Genomic DNA, 15,277 nt, shown 5'->3' on the forward strand with positions numbered 1-15,277 from the left:
CTCATAAGCAAGGACTACAAGTACAAATTGCGTGTTTAAGCATCGCTTGTAGTTTTTCAAAACATATAAATAAAAGGCAGAGGGAAAATTACTTGTGAATACATTTTGAGTTTTAGCCTACTAATAACTATAAATAATCACTCTCTCTTCAAACTGACCTTTTTTGTTTAAAAGAGTGCAATTAATGATTGATGAATAAGTAAACCCTTACACAGAACAACCTCGTGTGTCTATCGACTGCCTCCAAACAAAGACTAATGACCAAATGAGTACACGCAGTTACCAGTATTTTATTTTGTTTTTTAGGAACTAATTATGGTCAGACACGTTGTTTTAAACTTACTCTTTTCTCATTTCCAACACCACATAATGCATTCTTTTTGGATACAATCCTTGACAATAAGTCACTCACTACTGGATGAAGCTTGTGCAAAATGGTAGAGAGATGAAGACAAGTCACACTAACTGCTAGGTCTATTTTTATTTATTAATTAATATAGTCTGGCAAGGGGCTGCTGCAAACCATAAGAATCACTTTTTTAGACAAATGTGTGTAATACACTTTAGAGAAGAATAGGTTACAAGATAAAATGCAACAACCAAAAAGTTAGGAACACAAAGGTTCCACAGTGTAGTGCCAAAATACTGAACGTCCATAACCTACAGTAAAATGAAACGCTGAACACGACATGAAAGATGGCAGAGGCCATGGGTTTTGAGTTTAGCATGTTTCGTCTACTCAGCATCAGGTGGTTTTGGTGGGAGGGATGTGAAACCCTGTATGAAGGTTTTTGAAGTATTCTAAAGCATAACAAGCATCAGTGAAACCATCAGGCATCAGGACTTGCCTTAATGTGCCAACACGCACAAACGTAAGCATTTCCACATACTTTATGGCATGTCATTCTGTAACCTCCTGCATGGCACCACAGGGTTGCCTCAGAACAAATGGAAAAAAAAGGACACGGAAAAGTGTTATTTGCATAGGGAGACACAATCTGCATCTTTCTGAATGTCTCTCCTTAGGTTCTCAAAATGAACCCAGACTAACTGGCTTCACTAACAATATTTTTTTTCTCTGGGGCAATTAGTATGATTTTCCGTCTGTCCCATGTCTGCCTGCAGCACCACAGAAATCAAGTTGCACCTCCATGAGGAGACCCTGACAAACCTAAAAGCAGTTAATGATGTAAGTGCTCCGGGTCAGGATTAGGGTTCTAGCAGTTTGATTGGTCTGGACCTGGCATTGAATATAGTTGTTCTACTCCCGGAGGGGCACATACAAACAGGACTGTTATTTGGTCATATTAATTACCAGTGGCTGTTACTACTGTGCACTTTGTAGTTGCTGCACCTTCTGCCCGGGGACCCTGCTGAGGTTACAGCTGCGATGGAAGCTGTAACCACCGCTGTGTTGTTTTGTGTGAGGGCAAAAGCACTGGACACAAACAGCCAAAATGCCAGCGTTCATATGATAAGCTAAAAATATAACCAAATTGCTACAGTTATTTCAAGCTACACCTACAACACAAGTCTTCCTACCTAAGCGACTTCATCCAACTACTGGCAAATGAATTGACCATGCACCGTAGAGATGCCATCAACATTCCAAAGCCCTTCTCTCACATGTTTTTGTGAACTAAAGGAAGTTAACGCTTTCTTATGAGCAGCTGTCTAAAATCACTGGGCCACGCTAGTTCATTCAGCTGGGTGAGGCCCTTATGTGGTGCAGAGTAGGGGTGGGCGGAATTTGCTAAATTAACTTTCGCAAATTATCGTGAAAATGCTAAAAATCTCCGCAAACACGCCGGAAATATCGCGAGGACGCAGAAGTTTTTTTCCCGCGTGTTCGCGGTATTTTTTGCGTGATCGCGGGTCGCCAACTTACCCATGCGGTTGCTCACGGGCGCGGCCATCTTGTTTTCACTTGTCCCGCCCTCTCGCGATGCTTATGTCCTGTTCCGGGTCGCGCAATGCATGTTCTCGCCCGTTCGCGGTAGATATTTCCTGTTCGCGACCGCTTTTACTTGATCGCGTTGCTTTTTGCTTGCTCGGGGAGAAAATATCTCGCGAACTTGCGCACGTGGTCGCAATGGGCGCGGCCATCTTGTTTTTCACTCTATTGCATGGTTCTGGGGCCTGATTTTCAATCCTCTCCAAATCTTTTCAATCCTTTGTTTCAACCCACTTTTTTTTAATCTTTCTTATTTATTATTTCTCTTACTATTTTCCAGCTTCTATATTTTTTGTTTTTGTCTCCTTTTTTTGTTTTTTAGCTACTTTTTCTCTTTCTATTGCCTGCTACTATTTATTTCCTTTACTTCTTTAATTTTATTACCTTTTCTTACCCCAGAACCATGTCTAAGGGTAGGGCTGGTCGCCGGTGCAGCCAGAGCCGCGACCGCCTTCCTTGCGGAAGGCGGCGCCCACAAGGGGTGCACGCACGGGCCTTATTTGGGGAGGTGGAGTTGGCTGCACTAATTTTCTTTGTGCAGCGCCACCTCCCCTCAACCCTGGCAGCAGGTGGCAGGCCTGGGTCCCGGTACGGCCTCCGGGAGCGTCGGCAGCGGTGGGGGAAGGTGCGACGGGCAGTGTCGCGCTTCCCTGGGGTCCGGCGCACCCAGGCGCAGCTGACGCACCGGTGGTCTGACCTCCTGGACCGTGAGCAGGACCTGCTGGACCTGCTAGGAGTGGAGGTCCCGGGGCTTGGTGAGTACCTATTTAATTATTACTACTTTGTGTCTGTTCTTCTGCTCTGTGTTATATATTGCGAATATCTTTTTTTTCTTCCAACCAGCTAGAATGTTGCTGCTTACATTCCAGGTTAATTACGTTTAAAAGTCTGTGATTTTTTATGACACAGGTGCTCTTCTGTGCTACTACTAATCTTACTTGTTTGCAACTTTGCGTTTGCGCTCGCTTAGCGTGATTCTGTACGAGTTTATTTTAGAGAAATTAAGTTACGTAATGCTACAGTGACTCTAGTCCACTCCTTACTTTGTCCTGTCACTAATAGATAGGGGCGGATTGATACTTAGGTTTAGGTACTTTGTAAGTATGAGTTTCTAATTTGTTAGTGGTATGCGTGATGCCCCCTCAGTTACGTGACGTGCTGCTAGTACGGCAGTCTTTATTAGAACTTTTTCTAGTTTGTTCAATAAGTGGTGGAAATTGGCTTAGCACTTGCAGAACGTCAGCATCAATCAATCAACCCAAAATTTGGTGTATACAAAAAATGTAGTCATGTGTCCTCCATTTGACCATATGCATTGTTGAGGAATAAAAGAAGTGTAAATGCATACTTAATGTACAATTGGCATGCTTGGAATAGGTGGGCTAGGTTGGGTGGTACGTCGTACTTAGGCTTAGTTGTAACTTAGTTTTCTGGAATCAGAATGGAAGACTGGATTACTGTTGATAAATAGTAACTTAAGTAGTCGATCCGCGAATCCCCCAATACTACTTGTTGACCAGATGAGATCGGTCAATTTAGTTATTGCAATTGTTGTTTACATAAGTGTTTTTTGACCATTGTTGAAAAATATTGTATTTGTTTGACACCATCCATCAATGTTTGTCTCTTTCTTATATCTTTCCTGTTCATCAGCACCCAGGGGCAGACAGACAGTGAGTGGGGGTTTGGCGGGACAACAGTCCGAACAGCACCAGGATGACACCAATGAGGGCTCCTCTGCTCTCCCCAGTAAGTCTTCTTGTTTTTAATAATATTTCTCATTCCATAACTTTTACTGCACCATATTTTTCACGAACTATTGTTTCAGTTTCCAAACGATATTTTTTTACCAACAATTATCCTTCGATCTGTACGGTTTCAAAAATCTTATCCCTGCCTCTGCTATGATGACTCTCAGTACTACTACTACTAATACTATCAGTCTGTCTGTACTGTAGTAGCTAGTCTTGCCCAGTTGGCCAGTGCCACTCTTTATGTGAAAGGTTGTAATATAAAACTCATATTCACCAGTAGCTCTAGCCATTGAGTCCAATCCTTTGGGTCGTCGTCTTGTACTACTTCTAGTCTTATTGATCTTGAGTCTTTGTTAATCTTGAGGCTTTGAAAATTCACAGCAACAAAAGCCCAACCAGATTTATTACTATTTTGATATGATAGCCTATAGGACATACTACTACTGTTGTAGGGATCTTGCACATACACAGACCTTTGCACAAGAAAATAGGATGTTGGTGATGGTAGGTTGGACCTTCCTCACACACCACAATCAGAAATTCAGCACCCACCACAATTTCACTGCTCGACTATAGTACTGTCTTGTCATAATAACTATTAGGTCTCCGAACCCTCCCCCCAAGATACCTAACAAGTAGACAACCCAGAACATAACACACCCAACCTCTCAGTCATGGAAGCAATGCACATGCACACCCTTACTTTAATTTGCTCACTCGTGTAAGTTAGTCCACACCAAATACCACCAAGTCTATGTAAGTTCAAAATGTTTATTTTGAATTGAGAAGCTCTGTACATTGTTTTATTATAAAATGCAGCACCAACCTGAAAATCAATAACATTAAAACAATAAACATTGTTACACTTATACAGTTGGGAATTAAATCATGATAGCTGAACAGTGGTGGAAGGCAGCACCACCATCCCCTAGGAATTTAGTTTATATAAATTTATAAATCAAGATGTGAGTGAAGGGACCCCTTACCTTAGGAGAACCTAGTACTGGTAGTTGTTGCATCATTCTGAAGCTCTGCAAAGCTCTGGTTCGTAGAAGGGAATCTTCCGTCTGTAATGCGAAAAATGAAATGGTGTGCGTTAGTATATTGCAACTTGCAAGCATTTCTCAGCCGTGCCAAAAAGTGTAGCATTTATGGATAAGCAATATGGACTAGTAACTAACAGTACACCAGTACTTCCTAAAAAAGTGGCTTGTTAATGTTTTTGTTGACCGCTTGTACGCAGCGCGTAGACTAGACAGTAGCAGTGTGAGGCAGGTCATGTGGCCTCAAAGGTGTCTTATACAAGGAGCTGCAAGGTAACGTCACATGTGCAAAAATAAAAGACACAAAGGTAAAATCAAAATGGTAGCATGGCTCGGGCGAATTAAGCAAAGGCTACAATAATGACCATATATAACTATTAGTGTCTACTCTACTACTACCTGATTTGTACTAGTGATGTATGTTAGTATTAACTAATTTTTCAACCTTGCTACTGATCAATAGGGGGGAGGTGTATATGACGCCTAATCAATGTGTAATGTTTTCTAGGCGCACTACCGATCACCATTGCCGGGGCCCGCGAAGGCGACGCGGAGGGCGAGGATGCGGCAGTTGCTGCAGATAGCAACGGAGCGGTAGGGGGAGTGGCAGCACCAGTGGCAGGCGGTGGTAAGTTAGATTCATAATCCTTAACAATTGTTGAACTTGACAGTACACTCACTGCAAGGGTGTACTGTATGTATATGTATACTGTACTGTTGAGAATTAGGGCCCCATTAGGATGGCGGGCGTATTGCCCCCGCCGGGCCGGCGGTATTCACCGCCGACACCACAGGGGCAAACCTACCGCCATCCCTGTAGAAAAGAGTCAGACCCCCCCCATATGTCGACCAGGCGGAAAAGGGTTCAATATGGCGGTGGTGTCTCTCTGAACACACCGCCAGCCATATAATCTGCATTTTGGAATGCCTTTGCGTGGCGGCATTGCCGTCCGCCACGGAAAGGCATGCAGACATTGCAGAGTATGCTTGGGGGCCCCCATGGAGGGTACCTACCTATGCTATGGTACCCCCCCCTGCCTTTCAAAGCAAAACGTGACAGGCTCCGTGCGGGGCCCATCATGTTGTGCTTGGAAAAGCAGCACAACATGTATTTTTAGCATTGCTTTCGGCACCGCCAACCAGAATGTAAAAAGAAAACAGGATGCGCCCGCCACTGTGCCGGGCGCATCATCCTAATTAATTGTCCCCACGGGACCCCCACCCTTTTTAGCATGGTGGGTGGACAAAGTCCGGCAGCCATCCGATGTCGTAAGTAAGTATGAGTTGTTGGGGACGTTTGAAAAGTGAACTAGAAGACTACAATCCCTTTAATTTGCATAGGAGCGGGAGTATTGAGTAACCAATGGCCTCATCTATCTGATTTCAACTCCGCTTTGAAAGTTTTATGGAGAAGAGCACCTGGTGCACTGTTCAACTAAAAAGTGAAAGACGGGTGGAAGTAAGAAGGACGGGCGAGATTTAAAATGTTATGTACTGCTGTGCTTTATAGTGCTACTCTACCATGCCACTATGTGTATAAATAATTAACTTGTCTTACTGTTTTTCTATGAGTATATTTTACAATTGTCTTGTTTTTTTCTTTTTGATACACAGCTACTCCTAAACTAAACCGCAAGGAGTTGGCCGCCAAGGCACGGCGCCGGAAGCTGGAGGCAATCCAGCGGGAATACCGGCGGCTGGTGGTCTTAGCCGAGGAGAAGGAGGAGACTGCGGCAGCAATTCAAGCCTCCTCCAGTGCCCCGGGCCCCAGCCACCGCCCTCCAGCGGTATGGCGCCACCGTCTGGCGGCTGCCCGCCGCCACCGTTGTGCCATCTCCGGTGCCCCCCCCCACTGTGGCTGCAACTGCCGCGCCCTAAGACGCCACGTCGCCCGCCTAGAGCACCAAATGCGTGTCCTCCTTGAGTCCCACCCCACACCTTAGTCCCTGTCATTAAGTTCTGCCCCTTTTTAGGTCGAGGGACCATCCGGTCTGCCGAAGGCAGAACCGGAAGTCCGGAGATTTAATGTTTCTGAGAGTGGCTCTTTAGCCCGCCTCTCTTTTTGGCTCTCCTCCATTGGCTGGCTTCCTAAACGGAGGCCAGCCATTGGAGGAGAGAGCCGTCCCTCCAAATAGGCTCCGTCTTTTTCAGATTCGGGGGCGTGTTCCGTGCTGTTCTTTCCACTTTTTAGCCACGCCCCCGAATCTGAAACCGCCGCTGCGTTTCTCCGAGGCATTTCTGCTTCGCCTCAGAGAAAGGCGGTGGTGTTCAGGGCGATTCCCTCAACGACGATTCCCTCAAGCACGTAAGACTTGTTGTACTCCCTCTTGAGCAAAATGGTGTGATCTTTGGCACATCGTTTTCTCTATTTTCCTCATTTCCCTTTATGCACGAAATAAAGACAAAACCAGAGGTTTACAGCTGAAAAATAATAATAAATTGAAAAAAACTTTTCAGATTATTATCCTCCAGTGTTCAAGTTGACCTCCATTATGTTTTGAGGGTAGTGACAACCTTTTTTACACCGTCAAAGTCTCCACAGTGACATTATAGTCCAATCTTGTTCATTCTGGAAATCTGGTCACCGTAACCCTGACACCACCCCTTGAGCCCCCCCCAACCCCCTCTTGGGCCGTTAGCCTGCCCATGTATCCTGACTCCACCCCCCGGGCCGAGTGCCTGCTCATGTACCCTGACACCACCCCTCGGGCCGTGTGCCTCCTCATGTACCCTAACATCCACCGCGGCCCGTGTGCCTGCTTATGTACACTGACATCCCCCCTCGGGCTGTGTGCCTGTGCATGTACTCTGACTCTCCTCACCCCCGACCCCCCCACCTGGGCCGTTAGCCTGCCCATGTACCCTGACTCCACCCCTCGGTCCGAGTGCCTGCTCATGTCCCCTGACACTACCCCTCGGGCCGTGTGCCTCCTCATGTACCCTAACATCCCCCGCGGGCCGTGTGCCTGCTTATGTACACTGACTTCCCCCCTCGGGCTTCGTGCCTGTACTCTGACTTATCTTGCAGTGCTTAATTTGTAAAACTATGAGTGTTTCTGGTCTAAATGTCGGGGCGCAGAATACTAAACGACATCGTCTGAACCCCCCTTCGCCCACCAGGCCTCTTTAATTCATCCCCAGACCCTCCCTGCCATGTTGTTTCTCTTGTTGGTCCTGCTTTCCCCGTCTGTGACGGGTTTTCTCTCTTTCTCTTCCTTCCTGTCTCCGCTTTGTTTGTTCCTCTTTTGTTACCGATAAATGTCTGATGCAGTAAACCAGGTGTTAGAACCCTTAAGTATCGGTGGCCCCCAACGATGCAAATCAAGCACAGCCTGTTTGCGGGGGGGGGGGGGGGAAGAGAGAGTCTGACTATTCTTGTTGTGATGTGTATACTGTCACGTTGTCAAAATGCAGGGTGCGCGTGCATTAACAGCGTTCCATAATCCTCGTTTCCGTGTCTGGGTGTGGATTGTCGCTGTCGCATAAAGTGTGTGTCTGTTTTGTATCGCATTGTGTGGTTATTGCTATAGATATAGCGCTCTCTGGCATCCTTAAGAGGCCTAAGGCGCGTTTTGCACTGTTGAGAACCTCCTCCAGATGTCTCGTGAATATAGCGCCTCGTAGCTCCGGAAGATAACCTGAACGATCCGACTTCAGGAAATGCTTAAGCGCACGGGGTGCATCTTTGAAGGACGTTAGACAGAGCATTAACTGGGCCGGGTCCTGCCAGTGCTCAGCACCAGCAGTCCCAAAAAGCAGGTGCTGAGACGGGTCAATATCGAACTCTCCATTTTTGCCCTCTCCCTCAGGGTGAAAGTAAAATCTTAACTCTGCAACAGTACCACCCTTCACTGCCTTTAATGTAACTTTAAAGAGACTCGTTATAGTTATTTCACAGTCTCACAATCTCATCACTGAAGCATTTCCAATATTATTCTATTATAAAGCCGTTGCTTATTTATCTTATGCAACTAACAATCAAAGGCAAAGCCAATAGTCCTGTTTTTTGTAGGTGTAATGTTACTTGTATTATATATCTGGATGTAATGACAGAAGCAGCAAAATACCATTTGGGCTACACAATATGCTAAGCACAGATTTTTAGCTTGCGTGTTTTAATGTTTTAAGCCACGCCCTACTTACATCGGGGTTGGGACACCCACAGTTTTTTTTGTCCTACTTAAAGCCCTGGCGTTAGATGTACTCAAACGTGTATAGAAAAGGTGGATGAAATGCATGCAGCGTCTAGAAGTGTTGAATGAGCTTCTTGGCACATCAACATAAATGTTGTGCAGTCCTATAAGGATAGACACATCCACGCACAAGCTGTTGGTGGGGTTTGTGTTGCACAGCTTGAGCCATTAGTCGGTAGTGCAGGGATGCGCTAGTAAGAGGAAGACTACCCACTGATTGTGGTCTCTCAGGGTCTTGTCGCAGGAACCCACCGTCACACGGAGGTCTGACCAGTAGTTGGTGGAACCGTGCAGTCCGGAGTGACACTATCTCACTACGCTTGTGCTGCTGGTTCAGGGAGAATTCTTAACTCACTGTATGCAAAGCCAGGAGTGTAGCATGTTAAAGTTTATGGGAGAAGAATTGTTTTTATTGTTTAAGTTCTAGGTGGTTGTTGCTGGTCCATATTTTCTTAGGGAGGGTTATGACATTTTACAAGTTTGTAAAACTTTGTGTGTTCGCATATATTGTCTTTTATAATCTTCTTGTATGTGGGTGTGCATGCGTTATCGGTGTCTCGTGTGTGCGTGTGCACGATTGCCAGGGTGTCATCGTTTTTTTACTGTCTGTGCATTGCCAGTGTCTCTAGTCTTGTATGTGTGTGAGTGCATGGGTGGGGTCATGCATCCGACATCTCCAAATGCTTGTGTGCGTTGTCAGTGTCTCTTAATCCTTCTGGGTGTGATGTCGGTGTTTTACGATTCCCTCGTAGTGTGTGTGTGTCTGCCTGATGTCAGTTACTCAAATATGGCTCCTCGAAAACACCATCTGTTATCAGCAATGTAACTTACCCTCGATGTGAAACCGGCCTTGAGGCCTGCAGATTCCTTCCTTCCTCCTCCTCATGTCTCTTTGTGTGCCTGGTGAATGCGTCAACAAGAAGGAAGCGCTATCACTGTGCACTATCAGCGCCAGGGCTCTGTGTATGTGTAAACCCTCAGGACGCTTCCTCACAGCCCGTGCGCTATGTGCAACGTCGTCTTACAATAGAGCTTCTCTGTAGCACTTGACCCTGATGCTCCCGGCTCTAGATGTTCCACAGACTCCTATGCTGCAGACTAGGCGTCTCCAGTCTTGGTGCACAAGGCTGCAGACCTGCCATCTTTTCACGACACCCTGGTGGTGCGTAAATATTTCGCGTTTAAACTAACTGTGCATACATGTATCTTGTTTGAATAGCCTGAATGTTTGGCATGACTTTGCCCTTGTGGACAAATGTTGGGCACCCCCTATGTGAGAGATCTTCGGAGACTAAAGGGTTACGGTGCATGGAAGAGACTTTTCTTGCTTTCTTTCTGCTCGCCGCAGGGACGTTCTCTTCACTCATTAACTGCTTATCTGGATCTCCTCACGGACGCTCCCTTCCCCCACCGCCATGGTCTGCATTTAGTCACGGCGCTTCCTCTAACACTTCGCTGCCCGTGGCCACTAACACGGCATACAGCCTCTCTAGTACCCAAACGAGAAGGGCTGCGTGGAGGAGGGGCGTGCGCTGTGCGGCAGACCCAACTTCTCTCGTGTTTTTGTGCTTCAATCTTTGTTGAACGTGTGTGAGCTATTCGTTTGCGAGGTTTGAGTTAACTTTGAGTGCATGGACTCTTCTTGCTTTCTTTCTGCTCGCCGCAGGGACGTTCTCTTCACTCATTCACTGCTTATCTGTTCCTTGAAACCGGCCTCGGGGCTTCCAGGCACCCTTTGGGTTGAAGCTCTGCTGCCACATCACTGGGAAGCCATGTGAGCTGTTTACCGCTCTGTCTACCCGCCTGTATGGAGATACTCGGTAACGTGTCATTTAGTGGGGGTTGCAACTGGTCAGCCCAGATGTTTGACAGCGCCAGCAAGGGAGATGGAAATAACTTGTATTTTCCCCCAGTACTTGATACCTAACGACAGCGTTTCGACTCGCTGTAACTAAGCATGTTTCTCCCTCAACTTTGTTGTTACCTAAGCTTCTCAGCTACCCCGCCCCATCATTTTACGAAAGATTTCAGGAAGGATGTGGTAGGTTCTAGGGCTGTGCGAGTCAAGCCCTCTAAAAATACGGGCTTGACTAAAAAGCATAGACAAAGCATAATGTTATTGAAAGCAGTGTGTCTGGAACTCACTACATCACTCACTCTCTATCTCTCTACCTCACTCTTTCTATCTCACTAACTCACTTTCACTGTCTCTTTCACTACCTCTCTCTATCTCACTACATCACAACACCACTCTGCTTACATCTCACTACCTCACAACATCCCTCTCCCTCACTACATTACTGTTTCACTACCTCACTCTCTCTCACTACATAACTCTCTCTACCTCACTACTCCACTCTATCTCACTACCTCACTATCTCACAACTTCTCTCTCTCAAAACATCACTACCTCACTCTCTAGCTCACAACCTCACAACTTCACTCTCTCACTCACTAACTCAATCACTCTCTATCTCACTACCTCACTCTTTCTATCTCACTAACTCACTTTCACTACGTCTCTCTATCTCACTACATCACAACATCACTCTATGCTTATATATCACTACCTCACAACATCCCTCTCCCTCACTACCTCACTCTTTCACTACCTCACTCTCTCTATCTCACTAGCTCACTCTCTATCTACCTCACTCTCTATCTCACTACCTCACTCTCTATCTACCTCACTCTCTCTCACTAACTCACTCTCTATTTCAATACCTCACTCTCTCTCTCTATCTCACTACCTCACTCTCTCTCTGCTAATGCAATAGGTATCACATATGCAAAAAAAAAAGCTAATGCCAATAGAAATGACAATGCCATTTATTTAGGGATACAAAAATGATAAAAAAAATAATGAGCAATACCAATAGCTCTACCTATAATATTGCCGAGACCATTGCATTGTAAATGCTTGTTTAATTCTTGTTTGGGTGGGTGGGAACTTGTTTGGGCGTTGGGTTTGGGATCTTTACGGACTTTCTCCTATGGACAATTGGACATTGGTTGGGGTTAGGGAGGGGGGTGGGTCAGCTTTTGTGGGTTTAGTTTATTTTTGTTAGTGAAAATTAAATATATTTTTCTATGTTACATGCAATGTTGTTAATGTTTTGTAGGTGGGGTAACTGTTTTACATCACACTGTTTCCTTGCTGGTGCATGGCCGCCCATAGCCTGTGTTTGATTTAAATAATTGGCTGACTGTGTAAGACACAAACAGATAGATGCGACACACCTCACTGATTGACTTGTCCTTCTAGTACTTTCAGTCTGTCCTCTAGTCTATGCATTCTTTATCTGGACTGGTGTGTGAAAATGAAATCATTGACAACATGTCCATTATTAATTCTGCCTCCCCCAAACTTCTCCCTTACCTGTGCTTGATGTTTATGTCCAACTGTGGCACAGCAATGGCTGCATGGTGAAGATGGTTTCCTTTTACTAACATGCCATGATTGGGGTGGTGGTGGTAGTATAGTAGTAGTAGTAGTAGTAGATACTGGCAGGGCGGCAGCATTTGCAACAAAAAAAAAATTAGACAGTCAATCGCCTTTGAGAGACTGTTAGAGGAGTAGTAGAATGAAGTACAGTACATAACTTACCGAGCAACAATAATATGCTCAAATATTAGACAACAAAACATAATGGTGGTTGGGATAGCCTACTACACAGAGTTACAAACTATAGTTGTGTCGAGTCACTTGACTAGGCCTACAGCCTAACAGTTAGTGCTGTATATGAGGAATGACAACAAACAAATCCAATCAATGCCGGCAATTCACGCTGAGGTATATGTTCCTTTGTCAAATAAAATAACCTAAAATATCCTACTCATGGGTGGGCAAGCAGAAGAAGATCATCGCTCTGCCTTGAAATTGAAGTACTGTTGTTTTCGCCACATCCGCCCCAGCAAGTGTGTGATTAAGTATTGGTGTACATTTAATTTAGTCACACCTCGACAATAAGTCACACAGCCCGGGGGAAGAGGGTTAGGGTTTGTTGAATGGATGGGAAGGGGGGTTTTGGGAAAGGTTTGACATAGAAAAACAGTATGCATGGACAAACAAACGACAATCATTGAAGACTACCATATCCATATGTTAAGGGAGAAAAAGGAAATGCATGCATGATGATGAGAGACCCGGATTACATATACTTCTAGTTCTTGTTCTGTTGTTCCGGCCTTAATACTTTTACAGATAGCAAATAGAAATTTTAAATGTTGGTAGGGAAGAATCGTAGACAGAGAGCAAACCTAATGATGATAATAACAACTCCAAGAACACACTGTTGTAAAGATTGTATACAAAATATTAATCAAATTATTTAAAAGAAGATAAAAATGGATACTGTTACTGTGTTATCCTGGTAAAAAATGTGGACTGGATTTGCATCTCACCATTCCTCTTGGTCCTCCTCTCGTCCATCAATCTTGGGTGTGTCGCCTCGCCACTGCCCGGCTGGAAACAAAAATGTTGACTTATTGGTAAGGTAAGTGTGCATTGTAATGTTTTCCAAAGTATAGGGCAAGGCCCGGCCTGTAGTTGTAGATGGAAAACCAAAGGGGATATTGAGAAACAAAGTTGAAACAAATGCACAAGTTATGGTGTAGTGCAACAAGAACACTTTCCGAGGTGGCATGTATGCATCATCTCTACTCTAGTCTGTTTCCAGCACTGACCTTCAACAATAACAGGAGAGAGCAGGCCCACAGTGATTAGCAGTAGCACATCCTACGTTAAGACTTTAGAGTACTTTTTTTTTGTTTTTTGTTTTTAAAGAGTTGGACAAAGGCAAAGCACATTATCCATTCCAAACATACCATTTTACAGTTTAAGTTAGTAAATCAATGCACCGCAGTCATCCCACCGCTACACTCTATTCCACTTCTAAAGACATTTGGGTCTGCTGTGGTTGTTGTTGACGTGTTTACGTTTAGGCTTTTAAGTTTATGCCACTCATGAAACGTCCTCCTGACTTCATCATCATCTCCGATACTTTTACTGACTGACTGTGAAGATCGGCCTGCAGTAGAAGTAAAATTGTCATTACACAACAAGAGTAGAAATCTTATTGACTTGAGTCAGTCTTTAATGTGTACAGAAAGATAGATTACTAGTACACTTTGACTTCACTTTGTGCGCAACAAACAAACAACAAAAACACAAAGACCAATTGCTCAGAGTCAGGTGTCCAATGCATGCCATTAATTGTCATTACCTGTTCCTTCTCATCTTAAGTTAACGGGCCGTCTATTTCGCCATCATCATGATGGGCGGTGCTGTTGTGTCATCATACTCATTGCGCAGATATAGTGAGTCCCCTTCCTGTATTGAATTAAAAGCAATTTCTTATTTGCAAGAAGGGGAAAATTGAATTCACCTTGAGTTAAGTTTAGTGTGTTCTGTAGAAAGTTGATTAGTGGCAGTGCACAATTACATAAATTCATGCACAACAAACACAACAAAATCATTCAGTCTGCGACTCTGCGTCCAATGCATGGCATCAATCATTACCTGTTCTATCTTATTTTCAGTTAATGGCCAGTCTCTCTCGGCTCTTAAAAGGAGGATAGCTATAGTAGTCATCTGATTCATGCGCCACTTCTTTTGGCAGGACTAGGAAAGTTTGATTTTTTTCTTGTAGCATTTTACCATCATCCAATCATCATTCATGAGGGCAATGGATTTGGGTGGGAGATTCAGTATGATGGAGCGGAGGAGCTGGATTCGGAGGACTGTACTGTCAAATTGCAGACACCTGAAAATTGTATATTAAATAAGAAGAGTAGAAGACGGTGGTAATGGATTTGTTGTGATTCACAAGTTTGTAACCGGAACGACAGACACACAAACAACGGTGGGAAAAAAGGGAGGAAGACAGTAAGTGCAAGCCTAATTGTCAGGGAAGTATAGCTCGTCCTCAAACTCTGGGGGGTCAGCCAGTAGTAGGTAATCATCATGTGACACACTACTTCCGTCACCTGAGCCGCTGTCCTCATCTTCCTCCATTGCTTCATGTATTGTGTAATTCAGTGGTATGAAGTGCTGATTCATTTTGATCATTGTTAACCTCTCCACGTTTTTGGGCGAGAGACTAGTCCTTCTCAATGTTACAATGGAACCAGCAGCACTGAAAACACGCTCGGAAGAGACACTTGCGACAGGGCGAGCCAGATAGCTTATCGCCAGCCTGCTGAGCTGTGGCCATTCAGACCTTTTCCTATACCAATACTGCAATGGGTTTTGATCAATGTAGACCTCTGTTGGGTCGTCCAGATAGGCCTGGACCATCCGCTCAATGTTCAGGGTTGCTGTTTTTTCTGTGC

At 44.8% G+C, this 15,277-nt stretch overlaps 1 protein-coding gene across 3 annotated transcripts in view; it reads right to left on the bottom strand.

Annotated features, from left to right (window-relative positions):
- RAB7B (RAB7B, member RAS oncogene family) overlaps positions 1-15,277 on the bottom strand; it is a 352,153-nt gene that overhangs the window by 306,152 nt on the left and 30,724 nt on the right. Inside the window, exon 2 of one of the 3 annotated variants that reach the window (XM_085625366.1) lies at positions 4,695-4,775. The exons of 1 other annotated variant lie outside the window; for it this stretch is intronic. In XM_085625366.1, coding sequence (XP_085481492.1) covers positions 4,695-4,775 — 81 coding nt within the window. Of the gene's footprint in view, positions 1-4,694; positions 4,776-13,348; positions 13,410-15,277 lie in introns of all 3 variants that reach the window. One more of the 3 variants, XM_085625518.1, reaches the window with a different exon arrangement.

Source organism: Triturus cristatus, chromosome 1_1 (assembly GCF_964204655.1).
Source record: "Triturus cristatus chromosome 1_1, aTriCri1.1, whole genome shotgun sequence".
Classification (NCBI taxonomy): domain Eukaryota; kingdom Metazoa; phylum Chordata; class Amphibia; order Caudata; family Salamandridae; genus Triturus; species Triturus cristatus.